At 45.4% G+C, this 20,972-nt stretch overlaps 2 protein-coding genes across 2 annotated transcripts in view; both read left to right on the top strand.

The window, feature by feature from the left end:
- The first annotated feature begins 3,651 nt into the window (after window positions 1-3,651).
- On the top strand, window positions 3,652-5,027 carry LOC119965907 (cofilin-2-like). Its single transcript, XM_038796907.1, has one exon. The coding sequence runs from the start codon at window positions 3,721-3,723 to the stop codon at window positions 4,276-4,278; it is 558 nt and encodes a 185-aa protein (XP_038652835.1). The 5' UTR covers window positions 3,652-3,720; the 3' UTR covers window positions 4,279-5,027.
- A 6,670-nt stretch (window positions 5,028-11,697) lies between these two features.
- LOC119965906 (acidic amino acid decarboxylase GADL1-like) overlaps window positions 11,698-20,972 on the top strand; it is a 119,802-nt gene continuing 110,527 nt past the window's right edge. The window contains exon 1 of the mRNA XM_038796904.1: window positions 11,698-11,898. Coding sequence (XP_038652832.1) covers window positions 11,835-11,898 — 64 coding nt within the window. The 5' untranslated portion in view covers window positions 11,698-11,834. The remainder of the gene's footprint in view (window positions 11,899-20,972) is intronic.

The raw sequence follows: 20,972 nt of genomic DNA, 5'->3' as shown, positions 1-20,972 counted from the left end.
ACTTTTCCACTAAGTTGATATATTTTCCTGTATATAGACACTGTGTGTGTGTCAGTACTTTTCCACTATGTTGATATATTTTCCTGTATATAGACACTGTGTGTGTGTGTCAGTACTTTTCCACTAAGTTGATATATTTGCCTGTATATAGACACTGTGTGTGTCAGTACTTTTCCACTAAGTTGATATATTTTCCTGTATATAGACACTGTGTGTGTATCAGTACTTTTCCACTAAGTTGATGTATTTCCCTGTATATAGACAATGTGTATGTGCCAGTACTTTTCCACAAAGTTGATGTATTTCCCTGTATATAGACACTGTGTGTGTGTCAGTACTTTTCCACTAAGTTGATGTATTTCCCTGTATGTAGACACTGTGTGTGTGTCAGTACTTCTCCAAAAGTTGATGTATTTCTCTGTATATAGACACTGTGTGTGTGTCAGTACTTCTCCAAAAGTTGATGTATTTCTCTGTATATAGACACTGTGGGTGTGTCAGTACTTTTCCACTAAGATGATGTATTTCCCTGTATATAGACACTGTGTGTGTGTGTCAGTACTTCTCCACTAAGTTGATATATTTTCCTGTATATAGACACTGTGTGTGTGTCAGTACTTTTCCACAAAGATGATGTATTTCCCTGTATATAGACACTGTGTGTGTGTCAGTACTTCTCCACTAAGTTGATGTATTTACATGTATATAGACACTGTGTGTGTGTCAGTACTTCTCCACTAAGTTGATGTATTTCCATGTATATAGACACTGTGTGTGTCAGTACTTTTCCACTAAGTTGATGTATTTCCCTGTATATAGACACTGTGTGTGTGTCAGTACTTTTCCACTAAGATGACGTATTTCCCTGTATATAGACACTGTGTGTGTGTCAGTACTTCTCCACTAAATTGATGTATTTCCATGTATATAGACACTGTGTGTGTGTCAGTACTTTTCCACAAAGATGATGTATTTCCCTGTATATAGACACTGTGTGTGTCAGTACTTCTCCACTAAGTTGATGTATTTACATGTATATAGACACTGTGTGTGTGTGTCAGTGCATTTCCACTAAGTTGATGTATTTACATGTATATAGACACTGTGTGTGTCAGTACTTTTCCACTAAGTTGATGTATTTCCCTGTATATAGACATTGTGTGTGTGTGTCAGTGCATTTCCACTAAGTTGATATATTTTCCTGTATATAGACAGTGTGTGTATCAGTACTTTTCCACTAAGTTGATATATTTTCCTGTATATATGCACCGCTTGTGTGTCAATACGTTCCCACTCAGTTGATACATTTTCCTGTATACAGACACTGTGTGTGTCAGTATATTTCCACTAAGTTTAAAAAAAATGTATTTTATTACAAACATGTATCAAACCAGATTACAGCAAATAAACACCCCGGGAAGCATAGTTCTCAGCAATCAACTGTACAGTCTATACAGATTTTTTCCCTTTCTCGCTCTCCACTCCTCTCCCCCCTCCATCCCCATGATGAACAGCTCCTCAAACACGGTCACAAATATCACCCACCTTTTCTCAAACCCCTCTGCAGAGCCTCTTAACTCATATTTTATCTTCTCCAACTGCAGAAGGTTGTACAGGTCACCCGGTGGCGATGCCAACCACCACTCCAGTAAAATTCGCCGCCATGCAATCAGAGAGGTGAAGGCCATGACATCGACCTTTCTCCTCACCATGAGTCCGGCTTCTCTGATACCCCAAATGTCGCCACCAAAGGGTCCATGTCCTCGTCCACTGTTCTGGCTAAGACCGTGAACACTCCCGCCCAGAATCTTCCCAATTTTTCGCAACCCCAAAACATGGGCGCGTGATTCGCTGGTCCCCGCCCACACCTCTCACACTCATCTACTACCCCCTGAAAGAACCCACTCATTCTCGCCTGAGTTATATGCACCCTGTGCCCCACCTTAAACTGCATCAGGCTCATCCTTGCACAAGAGGAGATCCCATTTACCCTACGCAGTGCTGTGGTAAATGTATAAGTACTATTAATTCACCAGTATACTGTGTTGCATTATACCATGCTATTAATCCTGTGGGCTCCATCTATGGGCCTCTGTGTGGCTTCACCCACAGGGGGAGATGTGGAGAATGTACGGGCTCCGCCCCCTTATAGGGAGTATAAGAGCAGCTGACCTGCGGGACCGCCTTCAGTAATGTACCGGTCACAGGCAGGCAAAGTTGTAAGCTGATTAAAACCACTGTTTACTTCGACTCGACTCTCCAAGTGAATTGATGGTCGCATCAAGTGCCTCACTCCATACTCCCAAATTGATCTCCCCTTCCTTGGTTTGCCATTTCTCCTTCATCTTCACCACCACTCACCTCCCTACTCCCCCAGCCACTTGTATATATCACCGATTCCTCCTCTCCTTCACATCTGGAAGCAGCAGTCGCTGCAGCAGGGTTTATCCCAGCAATTTAGGTAACCCCCTCCAGACCTTTTGCGTAAAGTCCCTAACCTGTAGATACCTGAACTCACTCCCCCTCAGCAGCTCTACCTTCTCCCTTAGCTCCTCCAGACTGGCGAACCCTTCCTCCAAAAACAGATCTCTCACATTGACCAGCCCCACTTCCCTCCACCTCCTGTACACACTATCCATCCCCCTGGCTCAAACGCATGATTCTCACACAGCGGCGTTAGCACCGACATCCCTTCCACCCTAAAATGCCTCCTCAGCTGATTCCATGGGCGTAATTCTCCAAAAATGGGGCTATGTCTCCACGCCAGCGGGAAGACTGGTGCCAACCACTCTGGCGTCAACAGCCCCCGAGTTCTCCAATTTTGTGGGGGCCAGGTTAATGCCGGAGTGGTTGGTGGCGCTCCAGCCAGTATATTTTCCTGTATATCGACACTGTGTGTGACAGTACCTTTCCACTAAGTCAATATATTTTCCTGTATATTGACAGTGTGTGTGACAGTACCTTTCCACTAAGTTGCTATATCTTCCTGTATATTGACACTGGGCGTGATTCTCCGTTCCCCACGCCGGGTGGGAGAATCGCGGGAGGGCCGGGCGAATCACGACACGCTGTCCTGGCACCCCCCACGATTCTCCCACCCCCCCCAAAATGGCGTGTCACGTTTTGCGTCACGCCGCTCGATTCTCCGGTCCGGATGGGCCGAGCGGCCTGACGAACCCGACCGGTTCACGCCGGCGTCAACCACACCTGGTCGCTGCCGGCGTGAATAGCGCGCGACAGGTAAGTGTGGGGCCTGTGGGGGGGGGGGGGGCGGAGGGAGGATCGTGCGTGCTCATCAGGTGTCTGGCTGGCGATCGGTGCCCACCGATCGTCGCGCCGGCGTCTGTAAACGACGCCATGTCTTGCGGGGCAACAGAGGGGAAGACGGCAACCGCGCATGCGCGGGTTGGAGCCGGCCAACCTGCACCGCCGGCCGCGTCATTCTCGGCGCGCCGCTTTGACGCAAGTGTCCAGGCCCGGCGCCTGAGATTCGCGCACCGCCGCTCCTAGCCCCCCCCCGGGGGGGGGGGGGGGGGGGGGGGGGAATAGGGGGCGAGGAGCGGCCTCCGACGCCAGAGTGAAACACTCCGGGGTTGCCGGTTCTCTCCGTTTCGGAGAATCGCGCCTACTATGTGTGTCAAAACATTCCAACTAGAACGGTCGAGTGTTCACCGCTGCCGTGTGAGCGTTTCTCATCATCAGTGCAGCCGCTCGCCCGCCATGGCCTCTGGTGTAACAGTACATGATGAAGTTATTAAAGTCTTCAATGACATGAAAGTAAGAAAATCGTCATCACCAGAAGAAGTCAAAAAAAGAAAGAAAGCGATATTATTCTGCCTTAGTGATGTTAAAAAACAGATAATTGTGGAGGCAGCCAAAGAGATTTTGGTGGGTGAAATTGGAGAAACTGTGCAGGATGCCTACACTTCTTTCGTTCAGTTGCTACCTCAGACCGACTGTCGTTACGCTTTGTATGATGCTACATATGAGACGAAAGAATCCAAGAAAGATCTGGTATTTATATTCTGGGCTCCAGAAAGGGCATCCCTTAAAAGCAAGATGATATGTGCTAGCTCAAAGGATGCTATTAAAAGGAAATTTACAGGTATTAAACATGAATGGCAAGTTAATGGATTAGATGAAATTCGGGACCGTATACCACTTGCAGAGAAACTGGGAGGCAATGCGATGGTTTCACTTGAAGGAATATCCTTGCATAATGACAATTCGTGCCATCTTGACCCATGCAGCTTCCATTTCTGCAGCTCTATCATTTAATGAAAAGTTGGAATAGTTTAGTTTTTTTCCACGTAAAGGCGATCTCATTAACTTAAGCAGCCAACCTGCGGTTGCTCTTAAGCTGTTTGCTCCCAGTAGTTTTTATGTAGAATCTCAAGGAACGGAGGAATGCTTTCACGTCATTCATTCTAGCCAAAACAATTGTCGGTGCATGCATTCCTTGTTTCTTGTACAATGAATGTGAACGTTTGTGAGTAGTTTAGAAACACTAAGTATAAGCTTTTGAAAACCTTGAGTATTGTCCACTGGTCATGTGGTAGCCATTAATTCAGTATTGTAATTGAAGTTGCACTTGATCATAGTTCCATGAGGCTCTTGTGCATTCATAATCCACTCCCGCCTTGATAGCCTAGATTTGTGTCATGGCAGCATATGTTCTACACTATGCATCAAAGCACTTTTTGTAACCTTTTTTTGTTTTTAAAAAAAATCTAAGGAATGCCAACCAAGTTTCTGTAGTTGTAATTGCATCAGTGAATTATAGCTCTTGCGTTTTCATTCCTGCAGACCTTAAGGAAGGAGTTGTTTATGTTGCCTTTGTTTCCACTGGAATGTACACTACTGAAAAAGAATGTGAGTCAATGTTTACCATGTTAGTTTTTTCAAACATTGAAACAGACATGCAAAATCAGTCATGATGGCAGTTACTGGATACGAGAGCCTTAAATGGAACATTATTTTTGAGATCAGAAAATTGGCCACACTTACAATAAAAATTGTGGCTTATGGCCGAAAAAAACAAAAAAAAAACATTCCAACTAAGTTGATATATTTTTCCTGCATTTAGACACTGTGTGTGTCAGTATATTTCCACTAAGTTGATATATTTCCCTGTATATGGACCCTGTGTGCTTTACTTTTCTAGTAGGTTGTTATATTTTCCTGTATATTGGCAGTGTGTGTGTGTCAGTACTTTTCCACTAAGTTGATATATTTTCCTGTATATAGACAGTGAGTGTGTCAGTACTTTTCCATTAAGTTGATATATTTCCCTGTATATGGACACTGTGTGTGTCAGTACTTTTCCACTAAGTTGATGTATTTCCCTGTATATCGATACTGTGTGTGTGTCAGTACTTTTCCACTAAGTTCATATATTTCCCTGTATATAGACACTGTGTGTGTCAGTACTTTTCCATTAAGTTGATATATTTCCCTGTATATAGACACTGTGTGTGTCAGTACTTTTCCACTAAGTTGATATATTTCCCTGTATATGGACACTGTGTGTGTCAGTACTTTTCCATTAAGTTGATATATTTCCCTGTATATGGACACTGTGTGTGTCAGTACTTTTCCACTAAGTTGATATATTTCCCTGTATATGGACACTGTGTGTGTCAGTACTTTCTACTGACACACACACTGGTGCCTGTCCTCTGTGCATCAGTGTCCTGGGTCTCACTGTCGGGAGAAGGGCGTCCGTCCTGCCTGCCCTCCACGCCATGCCGTGAGTCCCTGGGGGCCTCTGGATCTGGCACTGGCCGTGGGTGAGGTACGCCCAGCGGGTCGGGACGATCGGTCTTAAACTCCATCCCTCTAGCAATGAAGGACAAAATTCCATTTGCCTTCTTAATCACCTGTTGCGCCTGTAAACCAACTTTCTGTGACTCATGCACTAGCACACCCAGGTCTCTCTGCACTGCGGCATGTTTTAATATTTTATCGTTTAAATAATAATCCCATTTGCTGTTATTCCTACCAAAATGGATAACCTCACATTTGTCAACATTGTATTCCATCTGACAGACCCTAGCCCATTCACTTAACCTATCCAAATCCCTCTGCAGACTTCCTGTATCCTCTGCCCTTTTCGCTTTACCACTCATCTTAGTGTCATCTGCAAACTTGGACACATTGCCCTTAGTCCCCAACTCCAAATCATCTATGTAAATTGTGAACAATTGTGGGCCCAACACGGATCCCTGAGGGACACCACTAGCTACTGATTGCCAACCAGAGAAACACCCATTAATCCCCACTCTTTGCTTTCTATTAATTATCCAATCCTCTATCCATGCTACTACTTTACCCGTAATGCCATGCATCTTTATCTTATGCAGCAAACTTTTGTGTGGCACCTTGTCAAAGGCTTCCTGGAAATCCAGATATAGCACATCTATTGGCTCCCCGTTATCTACTGCACTGGTAATGGCCTCAAAAAATTCCACTTAATTAGTTAGGCACGACCTGCCCTTTATGAACCCATGCTGCGTCTGCCCAATGGGACAATTTCTATCTACATGCCTCGCTATTTCTTCCTTGATGATAGATTCCAGCATCTTCCCTACTACCGAAGTTAAGATCTCTGGCCTATAATTTCCTGCTCTCTGCCCACCTCCTTTTTTAAACAGTGGTGTCACTGTCTGTGTGTGTCAGTACTTTTCCACTAAGTTGATGTATTTCCCTGTATACAGACACTGTGTGTGTGTGTCAGGAGTTTTCCACAAGTTGATATATTTTCTTTTATATAGACGCTGTGTGTCTGTGTCAGTACTTTCCACTAAGTTGATATATTTTCAGGTGTATAGACACTGTATGTGTGTCAGTACTTTTCCACTAAGTTGATATATTTTCCTCCAAATAGACACTGTGTGTGTGTGTGTATCAGTGCTTTTCGACTAAGTTGATATATTTCCCTGTATATAGACACTGTGTGTGTGTGTCAGTACTTCTCCAAAAGTTGATGTCATTTCCTCTATAAAGACACTGTGTGTGTCAGTACTTTTTGACTAAGTTGATATATTTTCCTCCAAATAGACACTGTGTGTGTGTCAGTACTTTTCCACTAAGTTGATATGTTTCCCTGTATATAGACACTGTGTGTGTGTCAGTACCTTTCCACAAGTCCATATACAGGAAAATATATCAACTTTTGGAAAAGTACTGACACGCACTGTCTATTTGGAGGAAAATATATCAACTTAGTGGAAAAGTACAGACACACACACAGTGTCTATATACAGGAAAATACATTAACTTTTGGAAAAGTACTGACACACACGGTGTCTATATACTGGAAAATATATCAACTTAGTGGAAAAGTACTGACACACACGGTGTCTATATACTGGAAAATATATCAACTTAGTGGGAAAGTACTGACACACATGGTGTCTATATACAGGAAAATATATCAACTTAGTGGGAAAATACTGACACACACACACAGTGTCTATATACAGGAAAACATATCAACTTAGTGGAAAAGTACTGACACACACACACAGTGTCTATACACAGGAAAATATATCAACTTAGTGGAAAGGTACTGACACACACACAGTGTCTATATACAGGAAAATATATCAACATAGTGGAAAAGTACTGACACACACACAGTGTCTATATACAGGAAAATATATCAACTTAGTGGAAAAGTACTGACACACAGAGTGTCTATATACACGAAAATATATCAACTTAGTGGAAAAGTACTGACACACACACACAGTGTCTATACACAGGAAAATATATCAACTTAGTGGAAAAGTACTGACACACACGGTGTCTATATACAGGGAAATATATCAGCTTAGTGGAAAAGTACTGATACACACAGTGTCTATACACAGGAAAATATATCAACTTAGTGGAAAAGTACTGACACACACGGGGTGGGATACTCTCAGCCCGCGCCGGATCGGAGAATCGCCGGGCCGGGCGTGATTCACGTGACGCTGGTCCATTGGCGCAGGCACAGTCGGCGCGACGCCGGTCGGGGGCCGCGCCCTGGTGATTCTACTCCCGGGATGGGCCGAGTGGCCACCAAGAAAGTCCGGCGCCGTTCAGATGTGGTCTTACCCGGCGGGACCTCGGCGCCATCCTGCGGGGGACTGCCTGGTGGGGGGCGGGAGGGAGGATCCAACCTCGGCGGGGGGGACCGGAGAATCACGGGGGACTGGAGACTCTGGTGCCGGACCCGCCAAGTGGATACAAATGGGTCAATAGGGCCCATTTATATCCATGAGCAAGCTCCTGCTGGCGCTCGGGCACAAACTCTGATCCCACTGCCAACACTGGAGCATAGTGGTCGGCTCGGTGCCTGGCACAACTTCAATTTTGGCTGATACCCGATTCGCCACCCAATCGCGATCACATTGCCAGCGTCAATCTAGGCCACTGTGTGTGTGTCAGATCTTTTTCACTAGGTTAATTCATTATCAAATATGTAGACACTGTGTGTGTTTGCATTTCTTTGTGTGCGTCAATATTTTTTCATTGGGTTTATATCTTTTCCTGCATATAGACACAGTTTGTGTGTGTGTTTGAGTGGGTCAGTATTTTTTCAATGGGTTTATATCTTTTGCTGCATATAGACACAGTTTGTGTGTGTGTTTGTGTGCGTCAATATTTTCTCACTGAGTTTATATCTTTTCCTGCACAAAGACACAGTTTGTGTGTGTGTTTGAGTGTGTCAGTGTTTTTTCACTGGGCTTATTTATTTTCTGCATATAGACACAGTTTGTGTGTGTGTTTGAGTGTGTCAGTGTTTTTTCACTGGGCTTATATCTTTACCTGCATATAGACACAGTTTGTGTATGTGTTTGAGCTTGTCAATGTTTTCTCACTGGGTTTTTCTCTTTTCCTGCATATAGACAGTTTGTGTGTGTTTGTGTGTCAGTGTTTTTTCACTGGGTTTATATCTTTCCCTGCATACAGACACAGTTTGTGTGTATGTTTGAGTGTGCCAGTGTTTTTTCACTGGGTTTATTTTCCAGTGCGTAGGCAGTGCGTGTGTCATTACTTTTCCACCATGTTTGTATCTTTTCTGGTATGTAGACATTGTGTATCTGCGTGTACGTATGTCACTATTTTTACTCTAGGTTGATACCTTCTTCTGTCCATAGACACAAGTGTGCACAGTTCCACTAGGTTTGTATCATTATGTGTATAGTCAGTGTGTGTGCTAGTGTTTTTCCACTTGGTCTGTATGCTTTATGAATAAATATGTGCTCAACACATTTCAACTTGTTTCATGTTCTCAGGTCCATAGATGTGTAAAATCATACAACTCAGATGGAGACCATTTGGTCCATCAAGACTGTGTCGGGGCAGCACGGTAGCATTGTGGATAGCACAATTGCTTCACAGCTCCAGGGTCCCAGGTTCGATTCCGGCTTGGGTCACTGTCTGTGCGGAGTCTGCACATCCACCCCGTGTGTGCGTGGGTTTCCTCCGGGTGCTCCGGTTTCCTCCCACAGTCCAAAGATGTGCAGGTTAGGTGGATTGGCCATGATAAATTGCCCTTAGTGTCCAAAATTGCCCTTAGTGTTGGGTGGAGTTACTGGGTTATGGGGAAAGGGTGGAGGTGTTGACCTTGGGTAGGGTGCTCTTTCCAAGAGCCGGTGCAGACTCGATGGGCCGAATGGCCTTCTTCAGCACTGTAACTTCTGTGATAAAATTCTATGATAATGAGCCCCAATCCCTTGCCATTTCCCCATAACGTTACAAATTTCCTCCCTTCAGGTATTCATCCTTTTGAATCTGCTTCAATCACCCTTTGACGCAGTGCATGTCAGATCATAACAACTCACTGCATAAAAAAACATCTAATCTCTCTTAAATGAGGCGTCATAATCCTCAACACACATGGAAGTTAATAAGGAAGATGAGATCTGCGCAGAAGCTGAAAGGATTAAGTATCCACAAGGATTGTTGGAACAGAGAAAACAGAGAAACAGGAATAGGACATTCAGGCGCTTGAGTCTGTGCCACCATTCAATTTGATCCTGGATGATTGTAGCTCAACATTAAACTTTTATTTTTTTAAAATAAATTTAGAGTACCCAATAAATTTTTTCCAATTAAGGGGCAATTTAGTGTGGCCAATCCACCTACCCTGCACATCTTTGGGTAATGGGGGCGAAACCCACGCAAACACGGGGAGAATGTGCAAACTCCACACGGACAGTGACCCAGAGCCGGGATCGAACCTGGGACCTCAGCGCCGTGAGGCAGCAGGGCTAACCCACTGCGCCACCGTGCTGCCCTAAATTTAAACTTTTACAGCCTTTGCCTCCTATTCCTTGATACAAAAATCCAATAAACCTAGTCTTATAAATTACAATTGATCCATTAGTTTGGCTCTTTCGAAAATGAAAATCGCTTATTGTCACGAGTAGGCTTCAATGAAGTTACTGTGAAAAGCCCCTAGTCGCCACATTCCGGCGCCTGTCCGGGGCGGCTGGTACGGGAATGGAACCGTGCTGCTGGCCTGCTTCAAAAGCCAGCGATTTAGCCCAGTGAGCTAAACCAGCCCCAATAATTTCCCACTAGATTTATATGATTACACATGGACACATTTATATCTCAGTATTTTTCCAGAAGTGTCATATATATTGGTGTTCAGATAGTTATGCACTGTGTTTAATGTATATATATTTTTAAGACATACATCCCTTGGGAAATATATATTCTCATGTGGAGGCACAGGTGTATCTCAGTACTTTCTCACGCTTCATATGCATTTGATTTAGAGATGATAAACATGGGGATGTACACAGTCACTCGGCTTGTTAATTCATTTTTGTTATGGTGGCACAGTGGTTAGCACTGAGACCCGGGTTCGATTCCGACCTCGGGTGACTGTGTGGAGTTTGCATGTTCTCCCCGTGTTTGCATGGGTTTCCTCCGGGTGCTCCGGTTTCCTCCCAAACAAAGGTGTGTAGGTTATGTGGGGTAGCCAAGCCCAAATTGCCTTAGTGTCCAAAGATGTGCAGGCGGATTGGCCATGGTCAATGTGGATTGGCCATGGTCAATGTGTGGGGTTACGTGGATAGGACGGGGGAGTGGGCAGAGGTATGGTGCTCTTTTACAGGGGCTGGTTTAGCTAGGGGTTGGTTTAGCTCACTGGGCTGAATCGCTGCCTTTTAAAGCAGGCCAGCAGCGGGGTTTGATTCTCGTAGGTGCTGGAATGTGGCGACTAGGGGTTTTTCACAGTAACTTCATTGAAGCCTACTCGTGACAATAAGTGATTTTCATTTTTTTCATTTCTTTCGGAGGATTGGTGCAGACTCACTGGGCCCAAATGCTCTCCTACTCTGGAGGGATTCTATGAATTTGCAGACACATATCTGTGTGTTCATCTTGGCTCTTTTCCGGCAGCTTTTTCAACACACGTTTGTTTTATGTAGTCAGAATGTACCCCAGTATTTTTCCATTGGGGTTATATATATATGTCTACACGTGTGTATGTGCGCGCAACATATACAGATCAATGCCCAGGGTTTGGTATTTTCCACTGTGTTTATATATATATACATGTAATGTATACAGATCTGTGTCTCGCATTCAGTATTTTTCCACTGGGTTTACATTATCCATTATACACTCACTCACACGTGCATGTTTCAGTACTTTTCCATTCTGACGTCGAGGCTTCTGTCCCTCTCTGCTTTGCCTTTGACTCCCCGCCCCCTTCCCCACCTTCCATCGCACTCTTATGCCTTTCTGTTCCTTCCCCTCTCCCTCACCTTATCTTGCGACTGATCAAGTGACACAGTCAAGACAGAGACCACAAGCATCCGGCATCGATGGGAGACAGGAAACACCACGCGGAGACAATGGAGATCCAGGGACACAACGCTTCCAATGCGGGTAAATGTTCGCTGGGTGCCACCCCTGCAGCCTGTGTGTGTGTGTGTGTGTGTGTGCTATACAGGTGTCAGTGGCACCCCCACGCTCATTCAAAGAGGAGGGATGAGGGTCCATTCTGGAGGAGGGGTGGCAATGATTTCAATGTTTGAATGCGCAGCACTGGGAATTTGCAGGGATCTCTGACGATGCGCAGTAAATGTATCCCCAAAAGCGAGAGACCTCTCACTGGGACCTGATATTCTCACATTTATCCATTTATTTTTGTCCCGTTTACCAAGTTCTAAGCCCGCTCTCAAAAAATAAGTAGGTTTCGATTCGTGCGCGCGTCAGAAAAAGTGTGTGGTTGAAAACAAAAAGAAACGGTCTTTGAATTCAGCTGCCAGAAGCTGGTTGGATTGCAGGGCACACGGGGAGCAGTGAGTGGGGTAAGTAGGTGGAGGAGGAGGAAGAGCTCCTGGTCTCTCCAAGCTTCTCAGTGCTTCTCCTCCAACATTGAATGGTACAGGAGGCCACTCGGCTCATCAGATCCGTGCCAGCCCCTTGACAGAGAGAGAGAGAGTTTGCTGTCCTGCCCTTTACCCACTACAGCCCCCTGCCTGCTGCTGGAGGAGGTGCTTTTCGTGATCTCCACTGTCCTTTTTAGTGATGGGATGGCTGGAGGGGGCTATGAGGGGCAGTGGGGGTCACTCACTGACTTCAAGGCAGCATCTGAAATGGAGAGGAGACCAGCCGAGCTGGGTACAATTCCACTGCGGCCACAGCACAGAGATTTGAGATAGCCCAGATGGGTCGTTGTCTCTATGGAAACCCGATATACCGTCGAGGCCATCGTCCCATGCTGCAAATTACCACATCGAATTGTTGTTGTTGTTGTTGCTGCTGTGACCTTGGTTTTAAGCGGAATCTCCACAGCTTTTGCTCCCAGCACTAATCTACCTGCTGCCACACTAATCCGGGGCTGGTTTTCAAGAGGAGATCTCAATTATGTTAAATGCTTTTAAAGGGGTACGCATTTTGTTTTAAAAGAAGCCCCTGACCGTTTGTGTGTGTGTGTGTGTCCTGGTTTCCGCCTTGCTGGTGTTATATATCTGGGGCTCTCCGATTTCGCAGAAGGAGTCATTTCATTGCCAGTAAACTCCACCTCCCCCAATAATGGACAATCTGACTTCCACTCAGCAGATTTGAGAATATTTCTGTGGCGATTTGTCAAGCAGACAAACACGGTGCCAGCAAGGTCACTCAGCTCTTTACAAATGACAGAAAGACGGGGGGGGGGGGGGGGGGGGGGCTGGTTATTCCGTTTTGGGAGCTTCCCGTGGTTTTGTCATTTGTTTTTTTTTAATGCCGCCTGCCCGCACCGCCTGCGATTCCGGCTCCGCAGAAACTGCGTTTGGTCTCGGCGCGAAAAGTTAAAGACTCAAAAGTTGCGCGCCAGGGTCATCAGAGGCGGGTAAAAGGGACGGACACACGTTTTTCCGGGACTCAGGAGCGGGTTGTCCGGGTGTCACTGATGTTTCCAGCTCAAGAGGGAGGCCATTCAGCCCGTCGGGGTTGTTGTTGTAGGGGTGGTGTTCGGCCCATCGTGAGTGTCCGGGTGATGGGGCTGGTGGGCCATTCAGCCCATCATGCTTGTTGTGGTGGAGGGGAGGGGAAGCGTTTCCAATTAATCCCACTTTCCCGCTCTTTGCCCAGAGCCCGGCAATTATTATTTTTCTAGTTTTCAAGCGGATATTCAATTCTCATTTTGAAAACTGTTATTGAATCTGTTTCCACCGCCCATTAATGATAACACGAACTGCACATGATTTCAGGCTGTTTTTTAAAAATGTAACTAATTGGATGTCAGGCATTCGTTCTACTTTCCTCTTCTGCTAACTAAAAATGTATGGCCGCAGTTTCATATATTTGACCACCCGCTCCCTTTATCGGTTTGAGAAAGCTGAATATTTCTCATTCCCTGCCACAGTGCCATCATGTACAGCAGACGCATTTGTTTTGATGTGATTTATCATTTACAGCAGCACCACATGAATCACCCAGGTGATGCTAGACCAGTGGGAGATGCTGGTGGATTTACTTTTGGTACCAAATTCTGGTTGGCGTTCATGCCAGAGATTGGCTTTGCTCCATTTCTGCTCTGAGCCTGTTAATTTATACAAATGGGACTTTTAATCAGTTGCTTGGCTGGTTGTTAAATGCAGTTTTGAAAAGCACAGAAGAAAACAAAAGTTGTAAAAGTAATTGTAAGAGTATTTTTAAGTGGGGGGGGGGGGGGGGGTGATTGGCAGAATGAGATGCAAACAAACCAAACAAATTAGCATTTGAGCATTGGGCATTCATAGGGATTTAATGAAATGAAAATTGCTTATTGTCACGAGTAGGCTTCAATTAAGTTACTGTGAAAAGCCCCTCGTCGCCACATTCCGGCGCCTGTTCGGGGAGGCTGGTACGGGAATTGAACCATGCTGCTGGCCTGCCTTGGTCTGCTTTAAAAGCCAGCAATTTAGCCCAGTGTGCTAAACCAGCCCCTTATTTAGGAATTAGGAGCAGATGTAGGCAATTCAGCCCTTCGAGCCTGCGCCTTGAAGTTGCACAGAATAGGAGGGACCGAATTAGGAAACATTCAGGGTCAAGGAATTTGATGCATCTGATTACAAACTGATTGTGCCACATATTAATCCTTAAAAAATTGCAGCAGAACTCCACCCTCCCTTATCAAAATAACATAAGAAAAGGGAGCAAGCATTTCCTTTTATTTGAAGAACTATGTGAATTTAGACAGCATTCTACTGTAATTCTGTTTGGCAACATGCACCAGAACAAATTGACCAATATTTGCCTTTACTGTTATGTGAAGGAAAATATATAGTTTGCAATCTGATGTGGACTGATTGCCTGTAAGGAGTGTGGTGATATTTCCAAGTTGTAAGATGTTATAAAGAGATATTGTAAAATACTGAAAAGGCAACCTTAATGTTTCTAGGCTAATCTTTGAGGTCAGTATGTCAGGTGAAATGAAAAATGCACATGTCTAGTGTCAGGAACATAGGAACAGGAGTAGATCATTTAGTCCCTCAAACCTGTTCCATTATTCAGTCAGATCACAGCTAACCCACACCTCAACTCCAGTTACCCAACTTTGCTCCACATCCCATGATATCTAACAAGGAAGTGTCTCGTGACGGAGATATTTCAGGTTTTTAAAAGGGTGCTAACTTTCTTAGTGGCCGGGGCTGGAGGGATGCTCAGGTCAGTTTCAGTTACTGCAGCAGCTCCTCTGATAACATTGGGCGTTCCTTGTACGCTGACAGAGTAACTGCCGCTCTGCTAGCTCTTGCAACACTGATAACAAGTTCCGGGGTTTTGTTAAAGCTGAAGTAAAAGAAACAATAACAGGCCTGGACGCAGCATTTTGGAGTTGGCACCGTGATATTCTGTCTGGACCATGGTTCTTTCATTCTCCAGCCCTCATTGGCTGTTGGGCCTGGAGGTCAAGAGTTCTACTCACTAAAAAAGACAGGCACGAACAATTAAAGAGATAAAAAACCTAAAACAAAAATAAAAAAAATATATAAATGTGCAAAAAAAAAAATCACATTTTCTGGCGAATGGAGAAGAAACCAGGGCACCAAAGGGAGACAAAGAAGATAGAAAGAGCTACAAAAAGGGAATAGGAAAATAAACTGGCAAGGAGTATCAAAATCAGTGCCAAAATATTCTATAATTGCATTAGATAGGAGAAGGTGGTCATGAGCAATGTAGGCCCATTGTAAAATGAGAACCTTTGAATTGGATTGTTGGATTTATTTATTGTCGCGTGTACCGAGGTGCAATGAAAAATATTGTTCTGCATACAGATCAGGTGGATTGTTCTATACATGAAAAACATAGGACATGCGATAAATACACATTGTAAATACATAGACACAGGCATCGGGTGAAGCATACAGAGTGTAGTACTTTATCTTTATTGTCACAAGTAGGCTTACATTAAGACTCCAATTAAGTTCCCCCAGTCACCACATTCCGGTGTCTGTTCGGGTACACAGAGGGAGAATTCAGAATGTCCACCTAACAACACATCTTTCAGGACATGTGGGAGGAATATAGAGGAATAGAATACAAGAAAAAACTCATGCTTCAGCATGCACAATCTTGTTTAGGCCTCCTGTAAGCACTCCTAATCTTAGGAAGGATATATTGCCCCTTAAGGTAGCACAATGTAGATGTACCAGAACAATACCTGGATGCCAATGGTTGAGCTTCAAAGAGAGATTAAACAAACTAGCTTGTATTGCCTGAAATGTAGAGGGTTAAGGGGTGATTTGATTGAAGTTTTCATGGTATTAGGTGGAACAGGTAAGATAAAGAATCTCTCATGAGTACCTAGGGCAGCATGGCGGCACAGTGGTTAGCACTGCTGCCTCACAGAGCCAGGGACCCGGGTTAAATTCCGGCCTCGGGTGACTATCTATGTGGAGTTTGCATTTTCTCTTTGAGTCTTCCTCCGGGTGCTCCGGTTTCCTCCTGTAGTCCAAAAATGTGCAGATTAGATGGATTGGCCATGCTAAATTGCCCCTTTGTGTCCAAAAGGTTAAGTAGGGGGATGGGGTGGGGGCCTGACCCTAGTAGTGCTCTTTCAGCGGGTCGGTGCAGATTCGATGGGCCGAAAGGACTCCTGCACTGTAAAGATTCTATGAAAATTAGGAAATACTTCTTGCAAAGGTTTATGGAAGTCTGAAACTCTCTTCCCAAAATGGCAATAGGTGCTAGATCATTTGTTAATTTTAAAACTGTGATTTTATGGAGATATATGGGGTTAGGTTGCAGATCATCCACCGTCTCATTGAATGGTGGTGGTACAGGCTTGAGGAATAAATGGCCTCCTCCTGTTCCTATGTTTACCTCTGACATTTTCATTTTGCCCCCAAATTTAGAAGTGTCCTCCTTCCCTTTTTATATGTCCTTGTAATCAACCTTTTTGTCTTTGTTAAATGTTCAATTTAATTCTTCCTGGAGCTTTCCTCTAAATTTGGTTTGTGTGTTCCCCAATTTATATCCTTAAAGTTTATCTTTTATCTGAATTTGCTATACAAAGTAAAACCTCACCTTGTTTTATTGTGAATGCTTTCCGATGGTTGGCAGGACAATTAAACACTAAATGCATTTTCCGACTGAGCCGATTTGGGCCAGGTAAGTGGCAAAAGTCCTGTGGCGGGATGTTTTGGCCATTCCCGCCGTCGGGATCTTACCGTCTTGCCGATGACGACCCCGCTCATCCCCCACGGCAGGTTCTCCAGAGGCAGGATGGGCGAGCCATGCAAAACGCCATTGGCATTGGCAGGACAAGAAGATCCCACTGACGGCCAATGATGAGCCACTTATACTGCCGGAAAACACATTACGGGAGGTGACAGAAAATCCCACCCATTGGGATACATTTATCACTCTGGATCAGTGGACACAATCGTGTGTTGTTGTCCTCTTTTTGTGTTGGCCAATAAACATCTTGGAAGGTATTATTTGTGATTAGCCTTTTTTTTTAATAAACATTTTATTGAGGTATTTTTTGGTATAACAACAACACAATAAACAATGTACATGAAACTATAAACATAGTGCAAAAGCCAACAGGCCCCACCTTTATTAACCCCCTACTCTAAGCTAAACTAATCCCCCACCCCCCTTCTGCTGACGATTACTTTTCCGCGAAGAAGTCGACGAACGGTTGCCACCTCCGGGCAAACCCTAACAGTGACCCTCTAAAGGCGAACTTGATTTTCTCCAAACAGAGAAAGCTAGCCATGTCCGATAGCCAGGTCTCCGACTTCGGGGGCTTTGAGTCCCTCCAAGCTAATAGTATCCGTCTCCGGGCTACCAGGGAAGCAAAGGCCAGAATGTCTGCCTCTTTCTCCTACTGGATTTCCGGGTCTTCCGAAAATCGGCACCTCTGGACTCAGCGCCACCCTTGTTTTTAACACCGTGGACATATCTGCAAACCACTGCCAAAATCCCATAAGCTTCGGACATGCCCAGAACATGTGGACATGGTTCGTTGGTCCTCCCGCACATTTTGCACACCTGTCTTCCACCCCAAAGAATCTGCTCATCCGGGCCACTGTCATGTGACCTTAAATTGTATCAGGCTGAACCTGGCACATGTTGAGGACGGGTTGCCTCTACTCAACACGTCCACCCATAGACCATCCTCTATCTCTCCTCCCAGCTCCTCCTCCCACTTGCACTTCAGCTCCTCAGTCTGCGTCTCCTCTGACCCCATAAGTTCCTTGTAAATGTCTGAGACGCTCCCTTCTCCGACCCACCCTCTGGAAACTACCCTGTCCTGAATTCCCCTTAGCGGCAGGTGCGGGAAGGTTGACACCTGTTTACGTAGGAAGTCCTGTATCTGCAGATACCTGAATTTGTTTCCCCTCGCCATCAAACCTCTCCAGCGCCCTCATACTCTGAAAGCTCCCGTCTATAAACATATCCCCCATCCTTTCAATCCCTGCTCGCCGCCGTATCCAGAACCCCCCATCCATACTTCCCGGGGAAAACCGGTGATTGTTACAGATTGGGGATCAGACCGATGCTCCCTCTGCTCCCACATGTCTCCTCCATTGGCCCCAGACACTCAGGGCCACCGTGCTGGCGGGAACGGCAGAGGCGCAGTTACCAACGCCCCCAGACTGGTGCCCTTGCATGAAGCTGCCTCCATACGCTCCCATGCCGATCCCTCCCCTACCACCCACTTCCTGATCATGGCTATATCCGCCGCCAAGTAATAGTTACTAAATTTGGCAGTGCCAACCTGCCCTCTCCCCGACTCCGCTCAAGCATTACAGTCCTTACCCGCAGGGTCTTGCCCGCTCAACAAAACCAGAGATCACTTTGTTGACCCGTTTAAAAAAGGACCGCGGAATAAAGATGGGGAGACATTGAAACACGAACAGGAATCTCGGGAGGACCGTCATCTTCATCGCCTGCACCCACCCAGCTAATGGCAACGGGAGCACGTCCCATCTCCGAAAATCGTCCTTCATTTGGTCTACTAGCCCGGCCAGATTTAATTTATGCAGCTGGTCCCATTCCCGCGCTACTTGAATGCCTAGGTACCTAAAGCTTCCCCCTACTACTCTAAATGGCAGCTCCCCCAATCGCCTCTCCTGTCCCCTCGTCTGGACCGCAAACATCTAATTTTTCTCCGTACTTAGCTTATACCCCGAAAACCGGCCAAATTCCCCTAGAATCCTCATGATTTCTTCCATCCCCTCTAATGTGTCCGATACATATAGAAGCAGGTCATCTGCATAGACCGAGACTCTGTAGGGGGTTCCGACCTATACAGCACACTGTAGAAATCCCTAAACGCCTTATTCACCCCTATTGAATCTCCAACCAGGTTCTCATCTCCGTCATTTACTTTCCCTAGCTGCCTCCCTCTTTCTAAGCTGCTGTGCAAGCATTCTGCTGGTCTTCTCTCCATACTCATAGTTCCCCCCCCTCACCTTTCTCAGCTGCTCCACTGTCCTCCCTGTGGTTAACAAGCCAAACGTTGCCTGTAGCCTCCGCTGTTCCCTGAAAAGCCCTGCCTCTGGGGTCTCCGCATACTTCCTATTGATCTGTAGTATCTCCTTAACCAGTCAGTCCATCTCTGCCCTGTCCACCTTCTCCCTATGGGCCCATATCGAGATCAGCTCCCCTCTGACCACCGACTTCAGTGCTTCCCAGACCATCGCTGCTGAAATTTCCCCCGTGTTTGTTTTGTTATGCTCTTGACGTAGCATAAGCTGCTTCCTTAATGTGCACTTTGACAAAGGAAGGTTCAGCCTTGGAGATAGCTTTAACACATTTATTTAAACTGTTAACAATTCTCCTACTTGGATTTGACTCTCCTGTTAATCCTGCTATAGCTACTCAGACTGACGAACCAGTCTGCTACAATCCATGTGGCGGGTATGATGTGTTTCAACTCAACCCTGTGTACTCACTGAGTGTCTCCACTGGAAAGAGACTGAGCTGTGTGCTGTGTCCTTTTATATGGGTTGTTGTAATGCCCTCCTGTGGTAGTGTCACCTCTGTGTGTATCGTGAATGCCCATTGGTCGTGTACTATCTTACTGACCTATTGGTTGAATGTCTCTGTGTCATGTCTCTGGTGCTCCCTCTAGTGTCTAGCTAGTCTACGTGTATTTATATTAACCTCTTGTGTATTTACAGTGATGCATATCACCACATTCCCCCCTTTTTTCGTGATACATTTTTTCTGTACAGTGTTAAAGAAAATTGAACAAAAACAGGTGGATAAATTGAACAAAAACAGGTGTACAAGTTATGAGAACAGTGATCATTAAACAATAAGTCCAAATCATATGCATGAGTCCAAAATTCATTAATTATTATGGTCGAGTGTCTTTCTTGTTTGGTTGGTGATGTTGATGGTGGCATTGCTTTGTAAACGCTGTCAGCGTCCCTCTGCATAAGGAACCAAGAAGTGGTCACATCACTTTGTTGATTGATTTGGAGTCTTTTTTCTTCCGATGCTTGTGGTAGCGATGTATGCAATCTGCGTCGTCCTGCCATGGTGTGTCATTGTACTGAGTTGAGCAGTAACAGTGTCCCGCATTTGTAGAGTTGTACCATGTTGTACCAGTCGTAGTTCCAGTGGTGTTGCGTTTGTCGTGCTTGTTGTCGATGCTGTTGCCTCTGGTACGCTTCTGGATGTTGTCTTTGATGTCGTTGTTGTGTTGGTTGGTTTTGTAGGTTGTGTTGTTGTGTCGGTTGGCTTTGTTGTCATGTTTGTTGCGCTCAAGGACCACATTCTGTGGATAATGTGAGTCCTTCACACAGTTACTCGTGTCAGCGTGCTTTCTGGCATCTTCTGTTTCCTTGAGCGTGCCATCACTGAGTTCGCGGCGCTCCCCGTCTGGAGTCAAGTCCGGCTTACTTGAATTAGCTTTGGCTTGTCGATTCTCCCCGTCTGGAGTCTGGTCTGTTTCACCTGCGTCAGTTTTGGCTTGTCGACGCTCCCCATCTGCAGTCGTTTCTGGTTCACTTGAGGCAGCTAAGGTTTCT

Source organism: Scyliorhinus canicula, chromosome 5 (genome assembly GCF_902713615.1).
Source record: "Scyliorhinus canicula chromosome 5, sScyCan1.1, whole genome shotgun sequence".
In the NCBI taxonomy this organism is placed as follows: Eukaryota; Metazoa; Chordata; class Chondrichthyes; order Carcharhiniformes; family Scyliorhinidae; genus Scyliorhinus; species Scyliorhinus canicula.
This window is presented reverse-complemented; position numbering and strand designations above follow the sequence as displayed.